At 40.6% G+C, this 14,781-nt stretch overlaps 1 protein-coding gene across 3 annotated transcripts in view; it reads left to right on the top strand.

Annotated features, from left to right (window-relative positions):
• Positions 1–14,781, top strand: part of ttbk1a (tau tubulin kinase 1a) — a 115,278-nt gene that overhangs the window by 65,280 nt on the left and 35,217 nt on the right. For all 3 annotated transcript variants that reach the window (XM_061725762.1, XM_061725672.1, XM_061725586.1), the window contains one exon: positions 490–668. In XM_061725762.1, the coding sequence (XP_061581746.1) occupies positions 490–668 (179 nt within the window). The remainder of the gene's footprint in view (positions 1–489; positions 669–14,781) is intronic.

Here is a 14,781-nt window from a genome sequence, read left to right as displayed (position 1 = left end):
ATAAATTCATAACTTAGGAAAGACACGGAGACTGTAGAATGATTTTTAAGGCCTTCTGCGCAGAAGTATGAGGAGGAAAGCTGAGGAGCTGCAGGCAACGTGGCCTCATTCGAGAACTCGTCAGCTCTTCTCCCAACATGCTGCTTCTGCAGGACGCTTTTATTTGAGAATGGGAAACAGGAAATGACCATATACGGACTGTCAGTGTATAGATAATGGACAATGAACAGACGATGGGGGTAAAAGACACACATGTGACATTTCAGTTAAAGAGCAACTAATCTGTGGTATGCAGAAACAAACAGACATCCTTAAAAAACACAAAGGGTCAAGGGGTCAACTAAAAACAGGAACTCTGTTGGGGGTTTTGAACAGATGGTCCAACTGACAATGGGACAGTTGTGGGACAGCCGAATTTCTCATACTCATGATTCAGTCCTTCGCTGAGCTGCTGTCCCGTTTAACTGTCGTTTAAATGACTCCCTGCAGGGGAGCTGGTGGTGCGACCGAAGACGCACACCCGGGACAGCAGCCGGGGGATGCTGACGCTGACGGAGGAGGAGACGTCCAGGAAGAGCGGCGGGAGCCCCGCCCAGTCGCCCTGCCACTCGCTGCCCTCGGGACGGCCTCGCCGGAGAGAGTCGGACCCCACCGGACCCCAGAGACCGGTAAGAGCCAGACCCGGGCGAAGGGACGGCATGGGGGCGGGGAGGTGGGTGGAGATGTGGGAGGAGATGTGGGCGGAGATGTGGGAGGAGATGTGGGCGGATCCGGCCGCCAGGCCTCAAGTTTCCACCTGCTGACATTGAGCTTCAAGGACAAATCCAGCATGAGTGGAGATCCAGTGACCCGGTGTCACCGGCAGGTTTTATTCAGTAAAGGCTGATTTAAAGTCCAGGAGTGAGTAAGCAGAACTCCCCAAAGTGTCCACAGAGGCTAGAAGTGAAACACTGCCAAGTGGAATTAGACTTTAAACAGATTAAGCTTCTGCGATGGGACAATCAGGCTTTTATTTTCTCAGAGAGTATCAGCGCTGCTGGAGTTACAACTTCCTGTTGGGGTCTCATCGGTCCAGTGATGGACGTCCGTCATCACCTCATTCGTCACACATCCGTTGTTCTTTTATTATGTCAGAAACTGGACAAGAAAACATCAACATTTACGACATTTACCAAAATAAAAGCACAAACGGCCGTTTTATACTCAGGAGAAACCTGAACCAGAGACTTCAACTTTCTGGAAAATAACCTCATAACTCCTTCAGATCAGCGGCCACTTTCCTCCTCCATTCTCGCGACCGCAGCAAGTTTGTTCAGTAAATAACAACTTTGTCACGTTGTTGTTGTTGTTCATGTGCGGCTGTTTTCATTTACACCGCGAGACTCTTGAAAGCTTTTGCTTTAGTCGAGAACAGTTCAGGTCTGAGTTAGTCTGTAAACACGGGTGAGGATTCCCTTCATCCTGGGAGGAACTGACCCAAGATTCTGGACTCATGCTGGAGTTGTCCTTCCATTCACGAGGAGCCGCCGGCAGGACTCAGACTCTCTCATTCGCCGCACTCTTGCCGGACTCTTGCCGAACTCCTGCCAGACTCCTGCCGCACTCTTAGTTTAGTTTAGTTTAGTTTTATTTAGCACATAACATAAAAATTAACATTACACAAATAAGTGCAGTTAAAAGAAACTGTGCAGGGAGGAGCGAGCAAGCCAGTAGGCTTATGAGGAGCCCCCACCTAATAACATTTAACAAAATAGTTATGAGGATACAAAATCATAAAAATAAAAATAAATAATATATCATAAAAATTGCATGTAGAACATGAATGAAAATAAAAGAAAAAAAAGAAAAAAAGAAAAGAAAAAAAACTACTGTAGACATGATCATGAAAATATGAGTGTTATGCTGAACAAATGGCAACACACAATATGAAGTGCAAAAGAACATTAACAGTGGGAAAAGCAAGAGCTTTCTTGACTACATTGTTGAATTAAATGTTTTCTTGAGCGACTTTTGAAAATGGATAGGGACCTACAATTGTTTGCAATATGGTACCAACTATTCCAGACTTTGACATCTCTAAATCTAAACAAAAATTGGCTTCTAGATTCCAGACATTTAGGCGGCACTCTTGCCGGACTCTTGCTGGACTCCTGCCGCACTCCAGCCGGACTCTTGCCGGACTCCTCCCGGACTCTTGCCGGACTCTTGTCGAATTCCTGCCAGACTCTTGCCGGACTCTTGCCGGACTCCTCTTGGACTCTTGCCGGACTCTCGCCAGACTCTTGCTGGACTCCTGCCGCACTCCTGCCGGACTCTTGCCGGACTCCTCCCGGACTCTTGCCGGACTCTTGTCGAATTCCTGCCAGACTCTTGCCGGACTCTTGCCGGACTCCTCTTGGACTCTTGCCGGACTCTCGCCAGACTCTTGCTGGACTCCTGCCGCACTCCAGCCGGACTCTTGCCGGACTCCTCCCGGACTCTTGCCGGACTCTTGTCGAATTCCTGCCAGACTCTTGCCGGACTCTTGCCGGACTCCTCTTGGACTCTTGCCGGACTCTCGCCAGACTCTTGCTGGACTCCTGCCGCACTCCTGCCGGACTCCAGCCGGACTCTTGCCGGAGTCTTGCCGAACTCCTGCCGGACTCCAGTCGGACTCTTGCCGGACTCTTGCCGGACTCTTGTCGAATTCCTGCCAGACTCTTGCCGGACTCTTGCCGGACTCCTCTTGGACTCTTGCCGGACTCTCGCCGAACTCTTGCAGGACTCCTCCCGGACTCTTGCCAGACTCTCACCGAACTCTTGCCAGACTCCTGCCGGAGTTTCGTCGGACTCCTGCCGGACTCTTGCCAAACTCCTGCCGGACTCTTGCCAGACTCTTGCCGGACCCTTGCCAAACTCCTGCCGAATTCCTGCCGGACTCTTGCCGGACTCCTGCCGGACTCCTCTCGGACTCTTGCCGTACTTAGATGTGCAGAAACACATCCTTAGCATCGGTTGTTCCTCTGGTGTCGGTGGTTTGTCCTCCTCAAGCTCCAACGCTCCCGTCCCAGGATTCTCTCACAAGGGTTTCAGTGTCTTGCTGCTCAAGAGAGTCTCTTTATTCTGTGTGTCGGAGTCCGCAGTCTGCAGCAAGCTTCTACTGCCGTCTCTGTAATCACTGCCTGATTCAGTCCCGGCTGAGTTAAACTCTCCGCTCTGTTTCCTCCACGCTGCTGGCATTTGGAGCGCTGACGCGGCACAACTGATCAATAATTAGACAATCAATAATTAGAATCAGGTGTCATGATGCCGGGGAACATCTAACTCATGCAGGACGGTAGTTCCTGAGCACCGGGATCGATGACCTCGTCTCTACAAGTCAGAAACCAGCTTGTGGTGTTTTATTGTGAAAGTCCACCATGTTATTCCTCCGTCTGACTTACGTTTTTTTCTTGGATCTATCAAACCATCTCTCTATAAATTATTACACATGCTTATTCATTTATAGAAACGTTTTTTTTGCTTGAATTAATAGCGAGAGACTCATCTCGGGTTGCTGTTTGTTGACATCGTACTGACTCATCACCGCCCCCTGGTGGAGGTGTTGCCAAGCAACCACACAAATGTCGCTTTTCCACTAGAACCTACTCGACTCAGTTTGGTTCTTTTCCACTAGGGGTCTAACGTGCCGAGTAGACACTTTTCTGTATCTATTCTGCCGAGGTTCTAAGCGGCTGAGTCGGGCTGTGATGTCATCACTCTACAGGCCACCGATTGGTCGGGGGGTTGGAGTCAGACGTCTGAGTCAGGATGTGACATCAGAGAAAGAGACTCTGACGGGTTCGAGTTCATTTGATTCCAGCAGCAACGGCAGCAGAAGTTGGTGATCCAACTCTGAGGTGCAGATGTTCATTAACCTGGTGCTGAGGAGAGAATTAAAAAGATCTAGAGGAGATAAGGAACCACCAGATCTACCAGGAGAGAATTGAAAAGATCTAGAGGAGATAAGGAACCACCAGATCCACCAGGAGAGAATTAAAAACATCTAGGTGGAGATAAGGAACCACCAGATCTACCAGGAGAGAATTAAAAAGATCTAGACGGAGATAAGGAACCACCAGATCTACCAGGAGCTCTGTCACTTCATAGCTGCTCAGCTACCAATACACTTTTCAGCAAAAGAGACAAACTAAAAACATAGCAAAGCAAAGCGTTGCCGCTTGAAGCTTCTCTCACTCTCATTTTTTAACTTGATATGAAACACAAGCCACAGACGCAGCAGCACAAACCGCATTGGCCCAAATATAAGACGGCCCTGATTATAAGACGACCCCCTCTATTTTCAAGACTCAAGTTTGAAAAAAGACTTTTTGAACATCAAATTCAATTTTTATACAGAAAATAATTACAGTACATCTGAAACAAATGACTATAACAATATATTGTAGAGAAAAAGCTTGTTATTTTGCCTCATTCAAATCATTATCTTGAAGTTTGCATCATAACTTCTCCTCAGCTGCCGATCTTCCACCCACTTTTCTCCAGATTGTCGCTACGTTTCTCCATTTTCTGTTATCTCTTCTCTTATTTTCTTCTCTTTTCTTTCTTACCGCTATTTTTTATTTTTCTTCTTCGTGACAGGGGTTTGCTTTGGCCTGGGGAGTTAAGTTCAGCGTTGTGATGGGTATAATGTCTAGACCCCGAATGGAAGACGAATTTGTCTTATTTCAATGCAAGAAACAGCGTCTTATATTCGGGCCGATTTGGTATATCATGCAGGGAAAAGCGCCATAACACAACTTATACCGTCGGTATTAGGGGTGGGCAAAAATATCGATATGGCAATATATCGCAATACTTTTCCAGCCGATTCAATATCGATATTCAAAATTTGAATATCGATATTTTTTTTTTGTATTTTTTTTCTTTTTTTTTTTGTAATTTTTTTTATTTTCTTTTATTTTATTTTTTTTATCCCCGATCTTTTTCCCATTATATCACCCAGTGCTCCTACCTAAGTAACAGTCCTGGGCATTGCCACTCTCTACCAACCCCGGGAGGGCCCTGCACTGAGCTCAGGTTTTATTTCACGTTTTATTTCATTTTATAATTTATTTTTTATATAACACAATTGCCTGTCCTTAAAAAATGAAAAATAATGGACAGAGGTTTATTTATTTATGGATTTGTATCTATACTGACTGATCACTGTGCCTGTCCTTGGTTTTAGTTCCATCTTTCTTGTGTTTATTATCATTTGCCACATAATTAAAGCAACCTCATACTAAATTTAATGTTAATTTCATATGATGTAAATAATATGAAAAACATATACAAATATGTTGTAACTTTAGCTTGTATAGTTATAATAAAACATTGTTTTGATTGTCCCATGAATTGTCACTATAATCTGATGAACGTGCAACTCGGATTTTAAGATCCATCACTATAATCTGATGTACATTTATACAACTTGGATTTTAAGATGTGTAATGCATTTTTAAATTTTTCGGTGAACTATGTAGAATATAATAATCGGGATATCGCAATGTGTATCGTATCGTGGCTCAAGTATCGTGATGCGTATCGTATCGTGAGGTCCTTCCCAATACCCACCCCTAGTCGGTATGATCAGAGTTCGTCCTTGTGTAGCTCGGCCAGAGATGCTGTTGCTAGGAAACCAGACGCTGGCTGCTGTCAATCCGCCCCACTTTTGTTTCGGCAGAACTTCCTGTAGCAGGTTTCTGTTTTCACAACGGTGGAAACCACCGAGCCGCCTCATATCTGGTAACCGTGGCGACCTTCAGAGTCACGTGACCCGGAACGTTGCTGCTGATTCATCCTGACCGCATGTGACCTTTGGGAAAAAATGCTTTTTTATCCGTGTGAAGGTGCCGCCATGCCGTCCTTGTCGTTTGATCTTTCCCATCTCTGCTCTGAACCATGCTTTTATTCTGAAGGAATGAATGTGAATGAAACAGGAAGCTGCATAACGTGCCCTGTGTTGTCCAGTCGCCATTTCAACGTAGATCTGGGTATCATCTGCATAAGCTGTGACGAGAGACCCAATGTGTCGTCCGAAAAGAAAAAGATGGGGAGAAATGCGGAAAAATAAATATGTTGATTTGCTGATGACGTTTTCACATGTCTGACACACACACACACACACACACACACACACACACACACACACTCACACACATTTTTGCACGTAAGCGACCTCTTTCTGGTGAACTTGACTCCAAAGCCTCTTTACGGTGACACCACAGGTGCATGATGGGAGTTGTAGTGGACCTGCTGGTGGTGGGATTGTTGGTTCTGGCCGGGGAGATCGGGATCTGGGTTGTGGTTTCACAGACGCAGGGACGAGGTCTCACGGTCTGCACTGCCCCCATCAGGTCGGAGGTGGTATTACTACATAGAGTCTAGCGCCCGTCTAGAGTCTAGAGTCCGATAAATCTAAATCGGTTCTCATATTAATTCCTAAAAATCGATTCGATTTTTTTTTCATCATTACATTACAACTTTTGGTATTTTTTTGTTTATGCCCAAAAAAATGTTTTGTTGGACACCAGAATAACTGGTGCCATGTTTTTGCCTTTAAATATGTTTAAAGGTATGAAAACATTAAAGTTTTCAGTTATAATTGCTTAAATTGTCTATATTTCTTTGCTTTATATACTGTCTCAGGGTTAAATTTGCATAAAATGCTAAAAACCCAATTCTCAAAAGTGGGAAAAACTAAAAGTGATTTCATCCGTCTCTGTTTCCTCCTGGATCTGTTTGGTAATTCTACACGATGTTTCTGTTTCAGTTCTATCAGCATTCTGGGAGCTGATTGGTCCTTACAGCATCATTAGCTGCAATACTTGCTGTTGAATCTCAATATAATACTAGTATTAATATGTTGCAGAACTACAGTCATATCATTCATGCAACAGCTCAAAAAACTGTTTTATTAACAGTAACCCAAATCAATATCGGATCGAATCGGATCGTGATAATCGATTCTGAATCTTAAGAATCGGAATTGAATCGATTCTTGATATTTGAATCGATCCCCAGTAGGGATGGGCGGTATGGACTAAAACATGTATCACGATAATTTCTGGCATTTATCCCGATAACGATAAAAAAATACCAATTCAACTTCACCTTTGTAACTATAAATTTATCTCGCTCTCAGATCCGCCATGTTTGTTACACAAAAACGTATCAACGGGAATTTATCTTTCTTTCTTTCTTTCTTTCTTTCTTTCTTTCTTTCTCTCTTTCTTTCTTTCTTTCTTTCTTTCTTTCTTTCTTTCTTTCTTTCTTTCTTTCTTTCTTTTTCTTTCTTTCTTTCTTTCTTTCTTTCTTTCTTTCTTTCTTTCTTTCTTTCTTTCTTTCTTTCTTTCTTTCTTTCTTTCTTTCTTCCTTCCTTTCTTTATTTCTCCCTTCCTTCCTTCCTTCCTTCTTTATCCCCTTCCTTCCTCCTGCTCTCTCCTTCCTTCTTCCCATCCTCTTTTCTCCCTTCCTTCCTTCCTTCCTTCCTTCCTTCCTTCCTTCCTTCCTTCCTTCCTTCCTTCCTTCCTTCCTTCCTTCCTTCCTTCCTTCCTTCCTTCCTTCCTTCCTTCCTTCCTTCCTTCCTTCCTTCCTTCCTTCCTTTACAGTCACACCAAGCACAGCCGGGACATTAATAAAGCGCTGAGGGGTAAATAAATAATAATAATAATAATAATAATAATAATAAATATCTCTTATACCTCTAAGTAATTACATAATTTCATTTTATTTATTCAATTTATATTTAGCACAAATAGAAACAGTCTGACAGGAGTCATGATATCTGATGTTCTCTGGTTTCAGGGACCAAAACAGTTCAGAACGATTGCAGATCACTACACCGACTCCAAAGATAAATAACTCAGTAAAATTATAATTTGGTCAAGTTTAGCCTACAAAAATAAAGTGGACTCTTTCCAGAGAACATAAAGAGAAGCAAGTGTAATAAAACTAAAACTCCTCTGGAAGATGATTTTGTAGAATTAGCTTTTAGCTCGAGATGCTGTAATTGCAATTTACATATATATTTTATTTTATTCTGTAAAGGTTTGACCTGCCGTTGAACTTTTTCTCTTTATTTTTAGCTTCTTCATCTTATTTAGCTCCACAGCACGGAGAACGCTCTGCAGGGCGATGCTTGTTTTACTTTGTTCTGGTTCTTGTTCCTCCACAGGCTGTATTTACCATTTACTTTCTATTTTATACAGTTAAAAAAAAACAGAAATTAAAGGATTTCTCACCACTCTGATGAATTTACTGACCCACTTTAAAAAAGATGTTTCAATTCCGGGCAAATGATCAATTTACTGAGTGGAGAAAAAAAAGCACACCAATAAAAGTTGTTGATACTGTCCCTGTAGTCTGTAAACTTTATGGTATTTAAAGTTTTATTCAGTACTTACAATATATTTATGAATTTAAATAGAAAAGACTTCTCTCTTTCTAGATTTTTACAAATATTTACCTAATTGAGCACGTACATTATTTTCGTCTTAAATGTGCCGATTTTGTTAGAGGTGATGATGATGATGAAGGTGTGTTTTAGCAGGTTTTCTGTTCGGTGATCGACTGCGATTTGTCTGTTTTTCTGAGATTTTTCAGTGTTTTCTGAGATTTTTCAGTTTTTCTGGGAATTTTCAGTTTTTCTGAGATTTTTCAGTTTTTCTTTCTGTTTTCAGGAAGTTTTCTTCCTCTTGACGCCCTGAATCGTCACAGATATGAGCTCCGTTTTGTTGCTAAATAGATGTGATTTGTTGTGCTGTTTTATCAGGAATTTAGTTAAAGGTAGGGTAAGACATTTCTGAATGACATCACATCAGTCTGTTTAAATTGGTGACAGTATTTGTAGTGTTGGTTCTGTTGTGGTGGAACTGATTTAAACTGAATCTCATGCAGGATATTGTGGAGGTGAAAGTCCTGCGGTGATTCATGTGTGCTCTTGTTGACAGTCTTTGCTCATTTATATCGTATAAGGATCCAAACGTTTGTATTTCACCTTGTTGCCGCCGTCTTAGAAGATTCAGACCCGCGTCTGATGATTAAATGTGAATCCAGTCTGGTCTGTCTCAGGTTTCTCATTTTCAGGTCCGTCTGAATGCAAAACTCTTGACGGTTGGTTGTTGAAGGTAAAGCACGTTAAACATCATGTTCACTCAAAGATGGAAATAAGACTTTAAAGGCAAAGACTACTGGTTTTGATTTGAACTTGGCACCAAAATTAAAATGCTTTCCTAAAAATGAGAAGCCTGTGGTTAAATATTGTTGTGAATATTCACATCAATTCAGACAGAGTTTATAAGTTAATGGTTCCATTACATGTGTGTTTACCTGAGGTTATAATTGTTCCAATGCCACAGAAAACGCAACAATACCCGCAAAAGTAAAGCCACCCTATGTAGTAACAGCCCTTCTGACCATGTGGGGGCAGATAATCACTAAAATCAAGTGCTGAACTGTGCAGTTCCCCGAATGACCACTAGGGGCTGGCTAGCAACTGAAATTAAAATGATATAAAGCCGAAGATTAACACGTAATTAGGGCTTTCAATGACACTAAAGTTTACAAAAAGTAAAAACTAAATAAAAGCTAAAATGAACAACAAAGAACAAACTGAAAAAAAAAAAGGATTGATGGTAAAATTAACCTATTTTTCACTTTTGTTTTGCTTCATGATGTTTGACACCCGTTGTTTTTGCACTGCATTCTGGGTACTTTTGACCTTTGACCTGCTATACGGCGTAGTTGCAAGGATCATCTTCATAAAAACTAGGAATATTTGATGATTAATTTTTCTTTATCCACCATTGCCTTCACCTTCCTGTGACCATTAACGCACTCTTTTATTTATTTATTTATTTATTTAAATTTTTTTTTGTCTGCATATGTATGGTGTATAATGGTTAATACCATGTTGGTAAAAATCTAAGGCATATATTAGGGTTGTCCCGATCAAGATTTTTTAGCTCCCGATCCAAGCCCGATCATTTGAGTTTGAGTTTCTGCCGATCCCGATTTTTCCCGATCCGATCACTTTTTTTGGCTCCCGATACATTTCCGATACTTTTTCCCGATCAGATACATTTTGGCAATGAATTAAAAAAAAAGAAAAAGAGGACTAAAACTAAATGATCCCAAGTTTCTTTTCTTGTCCATTGGAAACAACATGGACATTTATTTCAACAAAGTTTATCAGCTCTGGTGCCACAAAATGTAAAAACATGAAATTGTAAACTAAAACAAAAAGTGAGGAATAGTGCAATAACAAAAATAAACTAGACAATTTCCTTGCAGAAATTTCAAGAGTGCCACGGCGGGCTGCTGCCCATTTGTGTACATTGTTTGATTTTGCAAGCAATAAAGGTGAAGGACTCACATATCGGCCAATCAGACGAAGGGGCGGGGCTAATTTGCACCATTGAAGGATAGGACTCGATACTGAGTCCAATGACACCACCCATGACTCTCTATGTCAAACCATTCAAAAGATATTTGACTATAACATATCAACCAATCAGAAGAAGGGGCGGGGCTAATTTGTATATATAATATACAAATGTATATATTTATATATACAATAATATATATATATATATATATATATATATATATATATATATATATATATATATATATATATATATATATATATATATATATATATATATATATACCATGAACCGGTTCCCAGAAGGACTGGTGATCATCTAAGGTCAAAAGGTCAGGGGTCAGATTTATCCATTTTCCAGGTTAAAGTATATGAAGTCTGTACTGACTCAGTCATGTGACAAGTTCTGGCTCAGGCAATGAGCTCTGGTTGCTAGGGGCAACAAGAACCTCGACTTCAGGAACATTCCGGGTTGGCTGTGAGAAAACCCCAGCTTTTTCCTTCTCAAATAACTCCGATTTGTGAGAAAACCATAGCTCCTAGCAGAAAAACAAAGACATTGTGACCGCAGTTCGAAAACAATGTGAGTATTTTTTTAAGAAAACTTTTGATTACATTACAGTCAATGGAGACCGAGGCATGAATTGCCACCGCTTTAGCCCCGCCCCCCCCCCCGTTAAAATTTTGTGCATACCCCGCCTGTCAACGTCACATTTTATGAATCCCAACATCTATGTCTACATTCTGACCAAAAATTATTCGTCTAGCTTTCACATTTGGCTGTGAGCTCGAGTTACAAATAAAAATTAAGGTTATTTTTTAACTTTTATTTTTTGTCTCCCGCACTCTAAAAAATGAGAGCTCCACTCTAAATTTGACAAAAAAGTGATTTACAGTCCTCGCTTGAGGGCTCATATCTTGAAAAGTGTACATTTTAGGAAAAAACTGTTTGGAGAGAGAAGAGAAGTTTTCCTCCGTTTTGAAGTTTGAATGACATTTCTACGTGCAAGTATGAGAAAGTTAGATGACTCAGAAAAAAGGAGAATTTGGCTTTTTTTTACCTCCTCCCATCCACAGTGTTACATTGTGCGCCATAGAAATACATGGGAAAATGAGTTCCCTATTAGTTTGGAAATTTGGAAATGTTTTTGCACTTCGTGCAAAAACTATTTGTGCCATCGCTCTGAAAATGCACAGGACTGTAGTTAAATTCAGGGCCTACAACTTTCTAAATCGCTTCAGAATTTTTCGAGTAACGGTGTGTGAGTGATGAGGCCCCAAATTTCTCGCAATGCGTTCCGGATGGCGCCAAAAGCGCAAGTTTTTGCACGTTGCACAAAAACGTGCACGCCAATCGCTAATAAAAGTCATAGCACACGATTCCCGCTTAAGGCGCAAATTTCTACGTTTTTACTTTTTCGCGTTTTCTCAAAGCTGCGGGACTAGTAGCGAACCGAAATTGGCCGGAAAATGAATAAGATGAAGATGAAATCCACACAATAACGAAGTGCCTCTGGCGAAGCCAGAAGCCAGAGGCACTCCTCCTCCATTGCATAGCTTTGGAGGAGGAGTGCCTCTTGGCGCAGCCGTGGCACTAACTAGAAAATTTCCTCGCAGAAATTTCGAGAGTGCTACGGGGGGCTGCTGCCCATTTGTGTACATTGCTGCATTTTTCAGCAATAAAGGTGAAGGACTCAAAACTAAGTCCGATGACCCCACCCACGACTCTCTGTCAAACCATTCAAAAGTTATCGGACTATCACATATCGACCAATCAGAAGAGGGAGCGGAGCTAATTTGGACTAATTATGGTCAAGGACTCAATATCAAGTCCAATGACACCACCCACGACTGTATGTCAAACCATTCAAAAGTTATTGCAGAAAATATGGATCGACCAATCAGAAGAAGGGGCAGGGCAAATTTGCAGCAATTATGGTCAAGGACCCAAAACCGAGTCCGATGACACCACCCACGACTCGATATGTCAAACCATTCAAAAGTTATAGCATTTATTGTGGGTTATTTACTGTGTGTGTGTGTGTGTGTGTGTGTGTGTGTGTGTGTGTGTGTGTGTGTGTGGGTTGTGTAAGGGGGGGTATTTAATATATAGGTCAAAGGTCAGGGGTCAGATTTCACAGAATTCTTTGAGGCGTCTCCATTTTCCAGGTTAAAGTATATGAAGTCTTTATTGACTGAGTCATGTGACCAGTTCTGGCCATATGCAATGAGTCAGCAGCTGACTTCTGGTTGCCCCAGATTTTGGCTTCTGACAAGGTCTCAAATAACTCTGATTTGAGAGAAAACCATAGCTCCTAGCAGAAAAACAAAAACATCGTGAGAGACACAGAACCCGGCAGATTCTGACAATCTTAATTTTATTCAGATATTCCATACCCCGCCTGTCAAAGTCACATTTTATGAATCCCAACACCTATGTCTACATTCAGACCAAAAATGATTTGTCTGCCTTTTACGGTTTGGCCGTGAGCTCGAGTTACAAATAAAAATTCAGGTTATTTTTTTACTGTTTCTCGCACTCTACCAACTGACACCCGCACTCTAGATTTGACAAAAAAAGTGATTTCCAGTCCTCGCTTGAGTGCTCATATCTTGAAAAGTGTACATCTTAGGAAAAAACTGTTTGGGAGAAGAGAAGTTTTCCTCCGTTTTGAAGTTTGAATGACATTTCTACATGCAAGTATGAGAAAGTTAAGTGACTCAGAAAAAAGGTGAATTTTGGCTTCTTTTTTTTTTACTTTTCTGCTTTGAATGGGTTTTTTTGGCCGTTTTTTTGGGAATAACTTTGGGAAAAATGGGAATTTCAACACCAAAATTCATAGCACACTATTCCCGACGGAGATACACGTTTTCATATATGATTCACCTGGGTTCTCCGAAATCTGTAGGAGGAGTAGCGAACCGAAATCTGGCGGGAAAATGAAAAAAAATAAATAAACGCGCAGGATAACAATAGTGCCTCGGGGCTGCGCCACGAGGCATTGCTATGGCATAGCTATGGAGGAGACGTGCCTCTTGGCGCAGCCGTGGCACTAATAAATTTAACTTCAAAAGAGGTAGTTGAATGACATCCAGTCAAACTCACAAGCCGAAGTGACGTTAAATGCAACGATATATAAAACGATTTAATATATATTAAAAACATTAATAACTAGGTATGTCCCGATACTTTTTTGGGCGATACCGATGTTTTGAAAATGCCGTGATCGGGACAACACTAGCTATATATATATATATATATATATATATATATAGCTATATATAGCTATATATATATATATATATATGTGTTTTTATTCGTTTTATATATATTTTTTAATTACATTTTCTTTATTTCCTGCTCACTCGGGTTTCGTCCTCCATCCTCGCTGGCCTCGATCACCTCATCACAAATCTCCTCCTCTGCCGTTTCCTGTCGTTTAAGAGCAAAAAACGTGCACAGATTTCCCGTCGTCGATGTTATTCTAGCTTGCTCTGCTTGGAGCTCATCCTCCACCGTCGTCGCCGCCGCTACAACCATCGAGGACATTGAGCCATTCTCTCTTTATTTTTATTTCCATTTTTTTACCCTTCTCCAGCCCCCCCTCTCCTTCCACATAACACTGATGCCTTTGCCCCCAACATATCGCTTTAAAAGTACAGTATGTCAAGTTTGACTCACCCGAGGAGAACAGAGCGCGGGTGCCATTGGGACAACAGGAGAAGAAATAAAGTGATGTTTCGGGGTAAGCACAGTTTAGGAATAGTCCTCTTTGTTCTCTCACTCACTTTCTGTTCCTCCTCCCTGGAGCTCCTATAGTGGAATCATTTCCTGAAAATGTAATAACGCTGAAAATGTAATAACATTTGCACTTAACTCAATCGAAAATGTAATAAAACCCAATAATGTAATAACTTCACCAATAATGTAATAAAATATCCGGACTGAACATTTTTACCGATAATGTAATACCTTATTACATTATTAGGAATTTATTAGTTTTTCAGGTGGGTCTTTTTTTTCCCAAAGCTGATAATGTAATACTTGACAAATATACATTTTATTATTATTATTATTATTATTATTATTATTATTATTATTATTATTATTATTATTATTATTATTAATAATAATAATTGTTAATACTTGTTAATAATTATTACTTATTAATAATTACTAATATTATTTTTTATTATTTATGTTATTATTTTATTATTATTATTTTATTATTTTTTATTATCATTTTCAGTCCAGAGTTCTACATTTTGTGTATCTAAGAATGTTATATACGCTGGATTTGAAACACCAGAATTAAATTGCAGAGTACCATGTAATAAATTGCCAATAACGTAATAAGGTATTAGATTATTGG

Source organism: Cololabis saira, chromosome 1, assembly GCF_033807715.1.
Source record: "Cololabis saira isolate AMF1-May2022 chromosome 1, fColSai1.1, whole genome shotgun sequence".
Taxonomy (NCBI): Eukaryota; Metazoa; Chordata; class Actinopteri; order Beloniformes; family Belonidae; genus Cololabis; species Cololabis saira.
The sequence above is the reverse complement of the archived record's forward strand: the minus strand, read 5'-3'. Positions and strand labels throughout refer to the sequence as shown.